The sequence below is a fragment of the Mustela nivalis genome (assembly GCF_964662115.1).
Source record: "Mustela nivalis genome assembly, chromosome: 10".
Classification (NCBI taxonomy): Eukaryota; Metazoa; Chordata; class Mammalia; order Carnivora; family Mustelidae; genus Mustela; species Mustela nivalis.
The window spans coordinates 32,205,731-32,221,682 of record NC_139029.1 but is presented as its reverse complement, the minus strand read 5'-3'; the positions used below and the strand labels follow the sequence as shown (position 1 = coordinate 32,221,682).

The following is a 15,952-nucleotide window of genomic DNA, read 5'->3' as shown; positions in this document are numbered from 1 at the left end:
TCTCCATCCATTCTGTCACTAAGTCCTATCAATTTTGTGCCTCCCCTGGATCTCATGTTCACCTTCCTGCTGTGATCCGCAACCAGCTCTCAGCCTCTCTCCGCTCTACTACCGTGATGACCCCCGGCGGAGTATTTGCCCTGGTGTCTCCCCATCCCTCCGCCCTCGAAAACCCTGCTACCAAGGTTGGGACTTCTGGCTCCCGGTACTTTTTGATGCGATTGCCTGTTTCTAACCCCACTGCCTGCTTCGGACACCTCCATGACACCTGCCACCTAAATGGGCCTCCAGATGTGACCCAGTCCCTATTAGAGTGTGATCGAGACCCATGACTTGATGCGATCCAGTTCCCGGTTCTGTTCATTCATTTGTTCATTCATTCATTCACTTACTCATGCATAAAAATCACCTAAGAACCAGTTCCTGGAAGCCTACTAGGCACTGGTCATTGTGGCGACCACGGGGAGGTCCAGCTTGGATCCAGTGCTTAGAGATGCCATGGGAGTCTGAAGAGCAGCACTCACCCAGTGTGAGAAAGGCTCCCTGGGGAGGTGGGGGGCAGGGGAGAGTGTTTCAGGCCTGCAGGATTTGAGGCACGAAATGATGATGATGACGACAATAAGAGTAATCATAACTTCAGGCGACAATAAGAGTAATCATAACTTCAGGCACTGCTTGGATCCCTGCAGCACATCAAACATTTTGTATACAGTAACTCATTTAAACCCCACAACCACCTTATGACATAAGAAGTTATAATTAGACTCATTTCCATTTGAGCAAACTGAGGCCATGGCAGCACACAGTGGTAGAACTGGGATTTGAATCTAGCTGCATCAGCCTCTAGGACCATTGCCTCCCAGAGTCTACTTTCCATCTCTCATTGATGTCACCCCATTCTAACACCTCAAATAGTATGTGGTCAGCCATGGAAGTCCCCTAAATGTACAAGTTTGGCACCTTAAACAGTGTTTTCTGGCGAGGTCTGTGTTCTCAGGAGTCCAGAGGTCACACTGAGGTCAGCTGTATATGCTTTTGGGTAGCTGTGTGAGCTTAACATGTGGACGGGACAGGTTTGCTGATCTTCCGGTCCTGGTCCCTCTTCAGTCAGCACCACCTTCAAAAGCCCCTCCAGTCCTCCAGCACCCCCCCACTCCCCCACCCCCAGCTCCTCTGCTGCAGGAAAAAATGTGGCCTGGGGTCCATCAAGTGTCAGGTCTTGGGGTATGCATGACCGGCTGGGAGAATGCTAAAGTCCATTTCTATAGAAAACCTTCTAAACAAAGGGGCTACACTCAGCTGTCCAGGACTGCCTTTGGTGGAGGGGCGGGGACTGACCCAGACTGAGCCTTCAGCCCAGAAGGGAGAAGGAAGGGAATGACTATAGCACCCCCTACCGGTCTTCCCTATGTTGACACCTTAAAGAATATGGCCGCGCCTGGCCGTGTGGGAAGTGCAGGCAGCATGCTGGGAGCCCTCCGTCAGTGGCGTCTCTCCAGAACCCACCACCGCTGGTGGGATCGCCATCGCCTAACTGCATGGACGAGGCATCTGTCTGCTCCTCTCTTAACCCTTCTCTCACATCCGACCTGACGTTTCATGCTGAATTGTATTTTGATGTCACAACTTAGCCCCTTCCAAGGCCTTCTCCTCTCCCCATAATAGGCGGCCATCTTCTCATGGGGGTTTCCGCCACCCACCTTCCCCCCCCCTGCCAACTGAGGTGATCGTTTCAACAGAAAACACCCCTCCCTGCTTCAACCTTGGGTGGCACCTGCTTCTAAGAGGAACATTATGCTTCTTAGTGTGGCCAGGAAAGCTCTGGCAAGGGACCCTAAGCTACTTGGCTTTCCAGCGGGCTTTGTTCTCCTTGTCCCCGGAGTTCTGTGATGAAGGTCTGAGGACTCCTGGGCCCCCAAATACCCCAGACACCTCGCTCTTCTCTGCGGGCCCGTTCTCAGGTATTCTCTCTGCCTGGAAGTCTCTTCCTCCACTTGCTCCCTGACCACCTCTACTCCCCTTCGAGGCCCAGCTTCTTCCGGGCCCTGAAGGCCGCCCCTCCGACAGGCCCACGGCACTGGATACACTGTCCTGAGCAGGGATTGTCTGTATCTGGTTTAAGTTTCCTACCAGGATCTGTGGAGGGTAGGCATACCATCACATTCATCTCGGAATCTTCCACGGCCTGGCAAGGAGCTTGGCTTGCAAGAAGCCCTCAGAATTGTGTCCTGAATGAATAAAATGTGTGTCCTAGTTGTTTGTATTCAAAGCGGCTCTTACCTTTCTCTCTGCAAGCATGCCAGAGAGCCAGTGCAGAGGCCCTGAGCTCCTGTCTCAACATATAAATGAGACAGTGACCTCATTTTCTGGGGTTCTGCCCTGACCTTCCTTGCTTTTTTGGACTGAAGTGCCAGGGCCTTGGCACCCAAGGACGCAGAGCAAGGTGGGGCGGCGGGGCGGGGAGGTGGGGGGGAGTGATGGGAGGAGGGAGATGGGCTGGCCACCTGCTGGGGAGTCTGGGACATGTCTGGCCAGCCCCCCTCCCTCCCATCCATCACGTCCACAGTCCACAGGCAGCCCTGGTCCTTGCTGGGATGGCCTTCCAAGCTCTCCCATTGACTTCTGCCTTGGTTGTTGAGTAGGTCTTTTGGTGAGAGGACCAGAAGGGAGAGGGCATTTGGGAGCACCTGTCCTGTCCCAGCCAGGGCCTTGTGCTTTATGGTGGTTAATCTCATTCAGTTCCCATGGTAACTTGCTGAGGTGGATACTTTCTTCCCCATCTTACAGAAAGAGAAGAAGTCCCCTGGAGAAGAGAAGGAATTTCCCCCAGTTCTCCCAGGAAGCGTGGCTGGGGCAGGATAACCCAGGTTTAGACAGACTCTCATTTCTGCTGCCCTGACACCTTGCCAGGTCCTAGCCTGTTCCCTCTCCTTCAGCTGAATAGCAAAGAAGGAAACCACTTTAATAACTGAAAACAGTGGCTTTCAAAGTTTTTCTTCCTTTTTCTCTCACTTCCTTTCTTTTCTACTCTTTCCCTCTCCCTCCCTCCTTTCCTTTCTTCCAAACCAAATCTGATACCAGAGCCTACTGTAAGCAAGGCATTTCCCAGGTGAGGGCGTAGGGCCCCAGAACCCTGCCTCTCGGCCCCACTCTGGCTCCCTGCTATTGTCTGAGGAAACATCTACGGATCCACTGGGTGCCACAGCACCCAGATTTACACAGCTGCTGGAGAAAGCACTGTTCCAGGGACTTCCCCTGGATGCCAGCTCCCTCTGCCAGCCATCAGGCAGGGGCAGGGCAGGGCTGGGAAGGAGCCCTGCTTGTGTCTCCTTGCTCCCTCTGCCCTCTTACCCTGCCCAGCAGACGTGGGCAGGAGCCTTCTGGGGTCCCAGGGAGCAAAAGAAGACCTGTGCGTGTCCTGAGTGGCCTCATGCTGATGCTTGTACCGTCGGGCTAGCCTGTGGTCTTTCAGTTCCCTTTTCTTCTTCTCCTAGGACTGACATTTGCTTTCCCCAAATCCATTTGGCATGGAGAGAGGCACCCTGACCCTGGAGGGTCCTTCAGGCCTGTGCACTGGTGGCAGGACACAGGTGAAGGCTCAGCAACATCCCCAGCTGCCAACTGCTCCTATAGTGGTCCTGGTCCCACTGCCCAGCGCACTGCATTCCAGAACCCAGTGGGGGCTCGGTGCCTGGGGGCCTTGAGATCTTAGCCGGGGCTCCGTGTCTCTGCTGCTGGTACCTAAACAGTCCCATCAATGGAATGCACTCCTCTCTCTGGGCTTCGACTGCTTTGGTGGCCCAGGAAAAAGGCAGTGGTTTGACAGGGTGGGGTGCTCTGAGGCAGGGGCCCAGCTGTAGGATGGTGCGAGAGACCCGTCACGCCTGGGTCTGGCCTGAATTGGGATGTGTTCTGCTCACCCAGGCAGCGACTGGCTGAGCTGGGAACTGGTTTGTTTCAACCCAGCTGCAGCCCCTCCCCATCCTAGTATTTCAATTATGGCGTTCAAGAAATATAAATATAAAAAGGTATGTGCCTTATAAATGCGATGTTCTCTTTTGATATTAAATCATGTTAATTGCCTCAGACGATACTGATACTCGGGCAGAAATCTGGCAGCAGAATCCTGCCTAGCAGTCCTGATAATGTGTGTAAGTGGAGGCGGTGGGAATGGGGTCAGCGCTTTCTGCACAGCCAGGTGAGGGATCGGGAGGTGGGTGTGGACAACTCATTAAATCAGAGTAGGGCCAGCACTATCATGGGTGTGGTTGGCTCTGGACCCGAGAGATAAGGGAAGGGACCCGAGGCACCAGAAAAGGCAGATGAAGCGGGTGGAGAAGGGGCGTGCTCAGAGGGAACCGGCTACTGGGGGTCACGGGATTCAGGTAGCAGAATGAAAAGCAGCAAAACAAATTAAGGTGAAATAAGAGTGGGAAACCAGAGGAAAGAGGAGAGCATGACTTGGGAGAGCTAAAATCCTGTGGCTGCAGGGCCAGAGGGGGCGTGAGGAGACGGGCAGAGACAGGGAAGGATGCCCTCGGAGAAAGGCTGGGGGTAGAAAGGAATGGGCGCTGACGGGGCCAGGGTGGGCAAGGGAGCACTTGGAAAAACCTGGAGGGGCTCTGGGCCTTGGCCTCAGCCAGGTCAAGCTTGGGGAAGGCAGAGAGGAGTCAAAGAGAAAGCGGTAGAGAGAGCTAGTGGCCCCTGGCCATTTGAGGAGCAGCGGTACCTGCATGATGCGGACGTAATCTGTGCGGTGCAGCTCACTCTCCTTGACCACCTTCTTCTTGAGAGTGGCCAGGTTTCTCTCCAGGTGCTCCCGCTGACGGGCATACTCCTGCTGCAGGTCCGTGTTCAGCCCCGCGATCTCCACCTGTGGGGGGTGGGGTGGGCAGAAGGGCTTCTCAGGGAGGCAGCGGGGAGCCAGGAGAGCAGGTGAGCACGGGAAAGGGGAGCAGGGCTCACCATGTCCGCCCGCTGCACGTACTTCTCAAAGAGAGCTCGGACCTTCTCCTTCAGGAGCCGGGGTTCCTGGATGTGCGCCACACAGTTGTGAAGGTCTGTCTTAAACCTTCTGACCAGCGCCTCCAAGTCCCGCTCCTGCAACCATAGGCATGTACTTCTGGCACCCCCAGGGGCTCTCCAGGGGAAAGGCAGATGGCAGCAGGAGGACGAGACACACCGCCTCTGGGGCTCATGTTTGGCTGCGGGACACAGAGACCTAGCGGGGCTCACAGCCCAGAGGCAGAGAGAGGTACTAACACTCATGGGCATCTGCCCGAAGAGCTTCAGCTTTAAAAGTCTACCCAGAAGATTCCTTCATTGGCTCTAGACTCCCTTTAGGACCACACATCTTAAAAGATGAAAGGAAGCCCGAGTGGTCCCACTACTCCTTTCTGAGCGAAGATGGATAGTATCGCTTCTCCCTTGCAGGTCTCTGGACCATCGCTTCCCTGTCCCCCACTCTGAGCTCGCCCGGGGAGCACTGTTGTGAGAGGGTAGCAAAAACATGACCAAATGGGGCAGATTGGTTGCGTCTGCACACTTGGGCCAGAAGCTTGCTTTTCCATCCTGCCTTCTCTGATACCCAGCCTCCCGTTCCCCTGACCTGGAGGGTCTCTCCTGCCTCCTGCTCCTGTAGCCCTTTGTTCATCTATCAGAACCTTTCGCCTTGCATCAGGATTGCTATGCACACATCACAGATCACCTAGCCACCTGGCGGGATCTGTGTCCGTTCACGGTGGTGGCTCGCAGCTTCTATTCTGACCCAGTACAGAGTCAGTGCTTAGTGTGGGGGATGGAAAAAGTCAGTCCGCTGAACCAAACATGGGGGGCCTGTGCTAGGGGGTAGGGGGTGCAGCCAAGTCCTGGCCCAGGAGCAGAAGACGTGGTTCCCAGTGCTGGCTCTGGGTACACTGCTTGGTTATGGGTGCCTTAACCTTCTAATCCCTCTGGCCTTACAAAATTACCTAAAGAGACCAGAATAAACAATTTCTGAGGCTCTCTTTGCTTCAGTATGTTTTCGTTTTGTTTTTGAGAGTCAAAACCTCTTCCCACTGCCTACAGATGACCTCTCTGAGCATATTCCTTCCCAGACCAAACAAGCCAATGCCGCAAGCGCCCTTATGATGCTCGGCTTCCCATCCCCTTGAACATTTTACCCAAAGTCCTCCTAGTCTCAGATGGATGCAGTCACGTGCATTTGCATGGGCATGAAACCAGGCAGGGCTGTGAGCAAGGGGAGAGCGAGTTAAAATGGGAATGTATCTTAGCAATGGGCTGGCACTGTCTCTTGGAAGCCAGCTGCCCGCTGCAGACAGGTGCCAGATTCTAAAGCTCAGATCTGCCAGACTCCGAAATCCTCACACCTTCTGTCTCTCTCTGTGCATCTCCTGATCGGTGGCTCTTAGTTTCTGCCACAGTTCTGCGATGTTCAGCTCCAGCTGCGTGTTCTGCTTATGGAAACGCTCCAGTTCTGCTTCCATCTACAGGGAACAAGGGGGGAAGTCAAGAAATAAGAAAGGCTACCAGGGCATCTCTTTCCTAGTTCCCGCCTATGTCCTCTGCAATGAAACCTTTCTTCTCCACTGCCCGCACCCCAACATTTTTTTTTTTTTAAGATAGAGAGACGGAGCAGGCACACACAGGACAGTGTTGGTGGGAGGGGAAGAAGGAGAGAGAGAGGGAATCTCAAGCGGGTTCCATGCCTGGTGCAGAGCCTGATGAGGGACTGGATCCCAAGACCTTGAGATCAAGACCTGAGTTGAAATCTAGAATCGAATGCTTAACTAACTGAACCACCCAGGTGCCCCCCAAACCTTTCTTCTTAACTCCTTGCCATCCCCAAAGCCCCTGCCCCTTGGTGGACATGTTGAGGCAGACCATGTGTTTTTATAACCAGGCTCTGAATTCTTCTGTCTTCGTTTCCCTGTTCCTTCAGCCATGCTGATTACCTTCTTTTCTTGCATTCTCTATTACTTGGTGGCTTTCAAGTGCTGGAACCTGGAACCTGAAGCAGGGTTCTGCAGAGAAGCACTCTCCTTGCCTACTTTGTGAAATCGTGTGAGTGGACCCTGACCCTTTGGGGCCCGAAGACATCAGAGTCAATCCCAAAGCAGAAAGTTGTAAGGGACCAGCAGGTAGGTATTCCCCAGTTGAAGGAACCTCCACCTGTCATTCTGTTAAAAAGTACAACTGAGGAGAATGTCTCGTCTTTGAAAGAAAAGGAGGAAACTACTAATGGGCTTCTGCAAGATGTTTTTTTTACTCATTATTGCGTTTGTATTAACCAGGGACATGAGAATGTCAATTGGAACTTGTTTAGGATGAGACCAGGTGTATGCAAGCTCTCAGTTGATCTAATTTCTGCCAAAAGCAAAGGGGTGATGTTTGATTGATGCCCCAAATCTGGTGGACACCAGTATTCCTGTTAATAGAGAGGTTCGCTATTTTGGGGAGATGGGCTAGTTCACTGGGTCTTTTTTTTTAATGGCTGGAGGGAGTAGCTCTTCTTGTCTATCCCAGGCCCTCTGGTCAGATTTGAAAGCTCCTGACCATATTCTGGGGTACCAGGAAGCCCGAGTGAGTCACATCCGTGTTCTGGACACGAAGGGGCAGCTTGTAGAACGTTCTCGTCATGACTGGAAGCAGTCTGTATAGACAGAAGAGCCCTCTGACCCGCTGTCTGGCAGGAAGGCAGCACTCAGTAGACACGCGTCTGAATGAACGAGTGCATGGCAAATGTCCAAGGCAAAGGGGAGCCCCCCCCGTGAGGGAGGAGAGGGGCGCTTGAAGCAACCTGCCTTCCAGGAGAGGAGTGGAAAGATAAACGTGCTGTGTTGGCGGGGCTCTGTCGGCCCATCTGTGGAGGACACAGCAGGTGTGGGGCTGTGCGCAGCTCAAGAAAGGATGTGTCCACCGGAGAGCGCTGGCCAGTCATGCCAGGCCTGGGGAGACAGAACTGATGAAGAGGGAGTTTTCAAGAGGCTGCAGGTCTAGGGAGAAAGCACCCTCTGCATGAACAGGGAGGCTCCGTCAGGTTTTGTGAGACAAATGGGTATGGGAGGTCAGAGTGGAGAAGGAGAGCTCCGGGCAGAGAGGGAGGACCGGAGGTGTGCGTCTCTGCAGGCTACAGGTGCTGGGGTGTGGTGTGGAGGTGAGGGGGCCGCAGGAGGGGTGCAGGTGAGGAAGGGCTATGGAGGCTGGAGAGGTCCGCTGAGCTGGGTCACATGGGCCCGACGCAGAAGTCCTCCTGGAGAGAGCAAGACTGGAGCCAGGTGGACCAGTCAGGAGGCAACAGGAGGATGCCCAGACCAAGGGAACGGTGGCTGGAAGAGAGAACGGGGCTTCCCCAAGGTCATGTCGGTGAGCCTACAGCTGGCTGTGCCTCTTTCTCTGTAGTCTTGAAGCCAGTAATGACAGATTAGGTTAGAAAGGAAGTAATACAGGCAAAGCATCAAAACCTGCTGAGAACAGAAATAACCTATTTCATAGAGAAATTGTGAAATATGCTGAATTTGAATCGCTGGCTGGACAGCTAGGATACTAGCCAGGATGTGGGAACAAGCGCCCTCTTCCAGGGGAGGAAATCCCATCTACTTTCCCATGTGTTACTCTTCACACTCAGTGACTCTCAGTTTGGGGGAAGGGGCAGGAAAGAAGCATTTTACCCCCTGGGGGACATCTGGCTACATCTGGAGACATTTTTGGTTGTCACATCTGGGGATAGGGGAAGGTGGCCACTGGCATCTAGTAGGTAGGCCCCAGGGATGCTGCTAAGGGCCTTAGTGTGGGGCAGCTCCCCATCACAAAAGATTATCCCCATAACAAAAGATTAGCCACCCTAAAACATGAAAGTGCTGAGGTTTAGAAACCCCCCCAGTCCTTCTTGTAGGAAAAGGAACTTCATGGGAGACACGCAGTGGATGGGCCCAAGAGGTCTGTGGCCCCCCCCAGAGGGAGGCCCCAAAATCAGAGTCGTCCCCTGCCCCTGCCGCCTCCAGGTGGAGGAATCAGGCCCAAACATCAGTCCTGGTGGCAGCTGGCACGGGGGTCGGGGTAGGAGGGGCCCTGCTGGGATCACCCTCAGGGTGCAGAGATACCGTGCTGGGAATCAATGTGTGGGTAGCCCAGTTACCAAAGGCAAAGTGAATAATCCTTCCAGTGTGCTGGGGTGGAAAGTAAGTGACCCCACTGTAAATCTCCCCGAGAATGAGAAGGGGAAACGGGAGAGTGATTTCGGGAGGCTGCAGTGTCACTTTCCAGGCAAGTGGGGCGTCTGCTCTTTTTCAGACAGCCATTTCTGGACCCGGAAGTCACTCAAGAATGGCAGGAGGCCCGGATGAGACAGCTCTGTGGTCAGCTGGGGACATCCTCCCCTTTCCCAGAGGCCAGGGAGAAAGTCACTGCCACGAGGACATACCCTCTCCGAACACTCTAGCCCTGGACTGATCCCACCACCCGACTTCTTTCCTGGGTCTCCTGCAGACCCACCAGAGCTCTTGGATCCAGTTCCACTGAGGCTATGGACACTCTCTGACACACTCGCATCCTTGCTCAGCACAATCCTCGAAAATGGGTGGGGAGCAGAACTGCCAGAGACTTCGGGCTGGCAATGGAGAGGGGTAGCGCCTGGACCATGCAGGGCCCCACTGGCAAGTATGGGTTCTTCTAGGTGGAAGGGGACACCACTGGGGGCTTGCTGTGGCCTCTGTGTGGAGACCACACTGGAGGCTGGAGTCAAGTCCAGATGATAGACGACAGAGGCTTGGATAAACGTGAGACAGCAGAGAGGGAGGAGGCCTGGGTTGGAGCTGTCTCTGGTGACTGTTTGGATACAGCAGTTAGGGGAAGGGAAGAAACGAGAAGACTCTGTGCTTATACGTTAAGCACCTGGGGGGATTGTGGTACCATTTACTAAGAGGAAATAGGAGAAAGGTGACATCAGGAATTCAGGCTTTTTTTTTTTTAATTAAAAATTTTATTTACTTAGTTGAGAGAGAGAGACACACACACAGGGAGAGAGGGAACACAAGCAGGGGGAGTGGGAAAGAGAGAAGCAGGCTTCCCACTGAGCAGGGAGCCTGATGTGGGGCTCCGATCCCAGGACCCTGAGATCACAACCCAAGCCAAAGGCAGACACCTAACGACTGAGTCACCCAGGCACCCCTCAGGGTCTTTTTTTTTTTTTTTTTTTTAAGATTTATTTATTTAGGGGCACCTGGGTGGCTCAGTAGGTTAAGTCTCTGCCTTCAGCTCAGGGTATAATCTCCAAGTCCTGGGACCCAGCCCTGTAGGCTCCCTGTTCAGCAGGGAGCCTGCTTCCTCCTTTCTCTCTCTGCCTGCCTACTTGTGATTGCTCTCTGTCTCTGTCAAATAAATAAAATCTTTAAGAAAAGAAAGAGTTATTTATTTATTTGAGAGAGAAGGGGGGGGAGAGAAAGTACACACACACACACACACACACACACACACACACACACGAGTGGGGGATGGGCAAGGGGGAGGGAGAGAGAGACAGAAAGAGAGAGAAAAGAGAGAATCCCCCCCACCCCGAGCTTCCCTGCTGAGCACAGAGCCTGACCCTGAGATCATGACCTCCACCAAAATCAGAAATCAAGAGGAGGATACTTAACCGACTGGGCCACCCAGGCGCCGCAGGAATTCGATTTGAGATCAACCATGGACCCTACTGTCAGCTGCAATCTGTTTAAGGAGATGCTATGTCCGGGGCGGAGGGGTGGAAAGGGGACACTTGTCCCTCACTGGACTCTCGGGAGCCCTTGTCCTGTTGATCTTGCTTTTAATCTCTCCTCTCTACCTGCATCCTGTCTGCTTCCCAGAACACACACTTGAAGCTGCCACTCTCCTCTCAAGAGCCTTCATGACTTCCCGTTTCTCCTCACACGAAGTCCAAACACAGCAGCGCACCCGCCCCCACCAACAGTTCCAGATGGAAAAGATGTCGAAGGGGAGGGGTGCGCTTTCCCTGGAGACAGGCTGGTGGCTGAGTACGCACCGCCCCCTGGTGGCCGAAGGCCGCACAGAGCGAGCGCACTGCGACTCCGGCAGGGCCCAGGCCCACCCCAGCCTCCGGCCTTCGGCAAGCCAAATCGGAAAGCCTTTCACTTCTGCACCACTCACCTCCCAGCGGGACCTTTTCTGGGGCTTCCCCTGCAGTGTGGGGACCCACACCCTTGGGGAGTGGGCAGGGCTTGTGACGAGAGCTTTGTCTCCTTGCCCTGGCGAGTGTCAGGAAGAGTAGGGGAGGAGACAGTGGCCCACCACCGCCCAAGCAGACGGCTCTCACCTCCTGAATCTGTTCCTTCATCACCTTGATCTCATTCTCTCGCGGTTCTATTTGCTTCTTTAGCTCCTTGATTTTGTAGTCTAGTACAAACTTGAATTTCTCTAGTTCTTGGTTTTTCTTTTTCAGATCATAGATGCGCTTCTCCTGTGGGAGGGATGAGAGAGAGAGAGCAGGAGAGAGAGAGAGAGAATATGGCACTTCCTTTAGGCAAAGGCCATCAGTCCTGTACCCTGACTGAGGAGGCCACAGACCACTCTCCCAGCCCGGGATACGAAGACTGGCTTCTCTGCTAGGCTGCAGCCCCGACTCTGTGGCTTCTGTGCTAGGACTGCATTCATTCGTTCATTCATTCATTCACTCATTCAAATACAGCTTGGAGGGGACTGTATTTTCCAGAATCTCTCATCCCACGCGCTCTTCTGTCTCCAATGGGACTGTACTCTTTTCTGTCAGGAGCTAAGATCTAATTCTGTTGTCTTGCATCTGGCTCAACCTATGGTTTGCTTGCAACACAAAGAACACAGCTCGAGTGATGCTGTGTGGCTTCCCACGCTGGCTCAGAAAAGGCCAAGCAGCTCCCACCTGGTTCTCTGGGGACTTGTGCTCTGAGGGAGGTCATCTGCTCTGGAAAAAGTCCCATGACACCAAGCCCATCAGACTGAGGAGCATGATGGTACTCTGGTGGCCAGTCCCAGCTGAGCCCAGCCTCCTAGCGCCCCCGGCCAAGGGGCTGGACAGGTTCATGAAGAAGCCACATTGGATACTGGTCTTCCAGCCCCCAGCTGTTTGAGTCACCCCTGGTTGAGGCTCAGGAAGGTCCCTGCCACTAGGGACAAAGACAAGCCATTGTGTTGTAGCCTCTCCAAATGCCAGACCCACAGAACCGGAGAGCATAATCAAGCAGTGGCTGTTTGGCACCACCAGGTGTTGGGATAATTTGTTCCACAGCAATAGTAACTGCAAAGCAGATCTGTCCATCCATCAAACAGTTACTGAATGAGGACCTTGTGCTGAGATGCCAGAAATAGGACACCATTCCTGTCCTTACAGGCAGGAGAAGGCACTGGCTGGGAAAGCAGATTTGTCAACAAGAGCAGCCTGGCCCTGTCATGGGTGTAAGAGAGGACGGCTCAGAAGGCGCAGTATGTACAGAGGCCATCGAGAATAACCAGGGGGCGTGTAAAGCAGTGCTTCATGGGACCGGAGGGGAGGAGGCGAGGGGACTGGGGGCCAGCCTGCTGGGTTAAAGGGGGCTCAGAAGGTGTCCAGGAGGCTAGAGTTGGCCAACTATGGCCCTTGGGTCAAATCTGACCCGTTTCCAATAAAGTTTTATTGGAACGCAGCCAACCCCACTCATTTATGTGTGGTCTGTGGCTGATTTTACAATACAGCGGCAGAATTGAGTAGTGTGACAGAGGCGACACTGTATGCAAAGTTGAAATATTTACTACCTAGCCCTTTACAGAAAAATCCTGCTGCCCAAGCTGCAGGCAGTGGGGAGCTATGGCAGAATTTTAGGTGGCGGAGTGACACAGTTACAGAGGATGGTGGCAGGAGCTGGGGTAGGCGGTGGGAAGGAAGGCTGTTGAGCTGGATAGGAGACTGTCGCAATTCCAGGTCAGGAGGCCTTACCCTCTTTATTCCCCTTTGAGGATCTGAAGAGAGCTTAGGACCTTCCCTACCCCAAGGCCCAGACACATACACAAACACGTGCAGAAATTTCATGTAGGCACCCTCCCATTCCTCTTAACAGACCCCCTGAGGGACTCCACTTCACAGGTGAGAAAACTAGGCTTAGAGACACTGCACAAGGTCCTGTGGCCAGTAAATGACAAAACCTGTGCCGGAACCCAATTAACCAGGGCTGAAGCCCAGGGTCTCAACCACCAGAGAATTCTGCCTGCCTGAGGCAGGAATGGTGAGGGGGTGGGCAAGAGAGCCTACAGCCTGGATTTGCTGGGGAGGAGGAGCCAAAACTTTGGGGTAAGCCTCACAAAATGTGACGTGTCTGTCTTCTAAGTGTTTTGTAAGAAAAGCATCCTAAAAAGGGATACCAGCTTTTTGGGGCACCCAGTGGTTGTAGGCCAACCACAGGGAGTGGGCAGTGGCAGTGGGGTAGGCAGTGGGGTAGGCACAGTTGCCCAAGGATGCCTGGAGCAGTGGAGAGCAGGGGTCCTGCTGTCGGCTGACTTAAGTTCTTAGCCCAAGTCTGTCGCCTATAGACTATATGACCTTGGGCAAGATACCAACCGCCTGGAACTCAGTTTCCTGAGCTCACAGTTGGGTCCCTTGTGGCCCCTGGGGTCGCTGGGAGAATAGTGTGGTGTGTTTATAGCAATCAGCCCAGTGCCAAGTGCACAACAGGTACTTTGCAGACCACTCATTCCCCATCAGGTTCCACAAATGTGTTTAAAGCATCCAGGGGCCCCCTCTCCTGAGCTCTGTCCTCATCCACTGGGTCTATCCTGGTGGTGGTTAAGGGAGGACAGAGAGGAGCCTTCACCTTGTCTTGAATCGTCTCGTCTCTTTCCTGGATTTCCCGCTTGAGGCCCAGGATGTCCTTCTCCAGGGACTTGATGACCCCCTGTAGCTTCACCTGCTCCCCCTTCAGGACCTCAATGTCATTGGTTCGCTCCTCGATCTCCTTCTGCAGGCTGCTGAACTGCGGGTACAAGTGGCAACAACAGAGACCACCAAAGTCTTTGCACTCCCCTCTCTGCCTCCCAAATGCCTGTCTGCACACAGAGCTCCCCATCACCAACCTGTGACCCAAACTCCCCACCCTTGTGAGCTGAAAATCACATCTAACGCTCAACGTTCCTGGGCCTTTAGGAGTGAATTTTTGGAGATTTTGGACAGGTCAGGGATGTCTCGGGCCCCATAAGTGATGTAGCGTTCTGTCTGGGAAGATCCAGTCCCAGTCCCCTCTGCGAGGATGGACTCTTGGGGCAAGAAGCTCGGAGACCAGCTCCCCAGGTGGACCCAGAGTTTTCCATGACCACACCAACCTTGAAAGGTGGGGATCTGTGCCCCATCAAGGTCATAGATATTGTAATGGATGAGCCACCATGGCCATGTCTAAGAAGAGAAGGCGACATTGTCCCTGGATTGATATGCCGTGGGATTTCTAAAAGGAAGGAATGTAAGTTTGCTTTGAAGTTGGTTTCTTTAAGGCTAAACATTCTACAAGGATCTCTGAACTCTTTGCCCTGCCGTGTAGACTAAGCATCAGTCCTTCTCCCACCCAGAGCTCCCTATACCGAGAACCTAAGGACACCTCTAGGACTTGACCTCACGTCCAGAAGGTCTCATCTCCATTTCTAGCAGAGGTTGAACTCTGAAAACTGACTAAATCCTACTTGACCATAAAGGAAAGCCGGGGATGTTCATCAGTGTCAGGGCCAACATCACTAAGTCACTAACCCTGTGAAAAGGACAGAGAATAGAGCCCCGAGGAGGGGTGGGAAAAGTATGCCTGCCTGGTGGGTTGGAAGTATTCTGGGCAATGCAGCCCAAGCCTGCCCAGAACAGCGTCATACCTTTTTCCTCATGATGCCTGTTTCTCCTTTGAGCCGCAGGTTTGATTCCTTCTCATCCCGAAGCTTTTTCTCGTACTTGGTTTTGATATCTTGGATTTCTCGGTCCTCATCTTCTTCAATCTGTTTCTTGGTCTCTTCGAACTCCCGCAGCTGTTGCCTGACATCCTCTTGTGCCTGGGTCAGAGAAGGGAGATTGTATGCTTGGGGAGAAGGGACACACACAACCCTTTCGCACTGACAGGGCCCGGGATGAGAGGAGCATATGGGGCCTCTCATGGGGAATGGGAAGGCGGGTGTTATTACAGACATGGGAGCAAAGGCCTTGGGTCCCCGGACCTTCCCCTGTCCTCCTGTCTGTCCCATCTTCTCTTCTCTACCTACCAGATGAGGCCACCACTTCCATCACTTCAACAACCACCTTCCCGACATCCTCACGCCCGCCCCACCGCTGGTCTTCACCCTGACACAACCACACTTCCTCTATCTTTTCCTCAATGAATTTGTGACAGTTGGAACTGTATTTGTAAAAAAAACTTGACTGCCTTTCCCATTAGATGGGAGCTCCTCGAGGGCAGAAACCTGGTCTATCGGCCCACCACTGCATTCCCAGAGTACAGCCCCCACGGGCACACAGTAGGTCCTTAATCACCACCTGAAGGAGCGCGTCTTGAACTCTGCCCTCCAGCTCCTTAATCCAGTCCGACCGTCCCCCAGCACTTTACATTACATTGTCATTGCCTGTTTGTCAGGATCCTCCCCTGGCAAGGAAGCTCCTCGCTGGCTGGTGGGGTCACATTCCTCTGCACCCCACGGGGAGGGGGGGGGCCTTGCCCTGCTCCTGGTACACAGAGAATGAAAGCCTGGAGTCCGGATGCTGGAAAAGTTAACTCCGCCCACCTGGTGGAGTCTGAGAGGTGACTGGGATGTGCCTCCTCTTTGCTTACTGCCCCCAGGAGCTCCGAGTTCTAAAAGAAGTCAGAGGCCACCGGTTTCCCCTCCCATGGCCCCTGGCATGCTCTGAGCTGTAGGATCCCTGCAGTGAGTGCTTCGGGGATTCAGAGAGACAAGATGGTTTTAAGACTGGGCTCCAGAGGAAGGGGAAGGG

General features: G+C 53.6%; 1 protein-coding gene and 1 long non-coding RNA gene across 5 annotated transcripts in view; one reads left to right on the top strand and one right to left on the bottom strand.

Annotated features, from left to right (window-relative positions):
- The window catches only part of CFAP57 (cilia and flagella associated protein 57), a 69,989-nt gene that overhangs the window by 12,775 nt on the left and 41,262 nt on the right, over positions 1-15,952 (bottom strand). For 3 of the 4 annotated variants that reach the window (XM_082687164.1, XM_082687165.1, XM_082687166.1), the window contains 6 exons: positions 14,848-15,021; positions 13,812-13,970; positions 11,309-11,452; positions 6,369-6,485; positions 4,966-5,100; positions 4,730-4,873 (listed from right to left, as the gene is read on the bottom strand). In XM_082687164.1, the coding sequence (XP_082543290.1) occupies positions 4,730-4,873; positions 4,966-5,100; positions 6,369-6,485; positions 11,309-11,452; positions 13,812-13,970; positions 14,848-15,021 (873 nt within the window). The remainder of the gene's footprint in view (positions 1-4,729; positions 4,874-4,965; positions 5,101-6,368; positions 6,486-11,308; positions 11,453-13,811; positions 13,971-14,847; positions 15,022-15,952) is intronic. The other variant, XR_014299717.1, reaches the window with a different exon arrangement.
- Positions 1-15,952, top strand: part of LOC309842662 — a 40,059-nt gene that overhangs the window by 15,046 nt on the left and 9,061 nt on the right. The window lies entirely within an intron of this gene.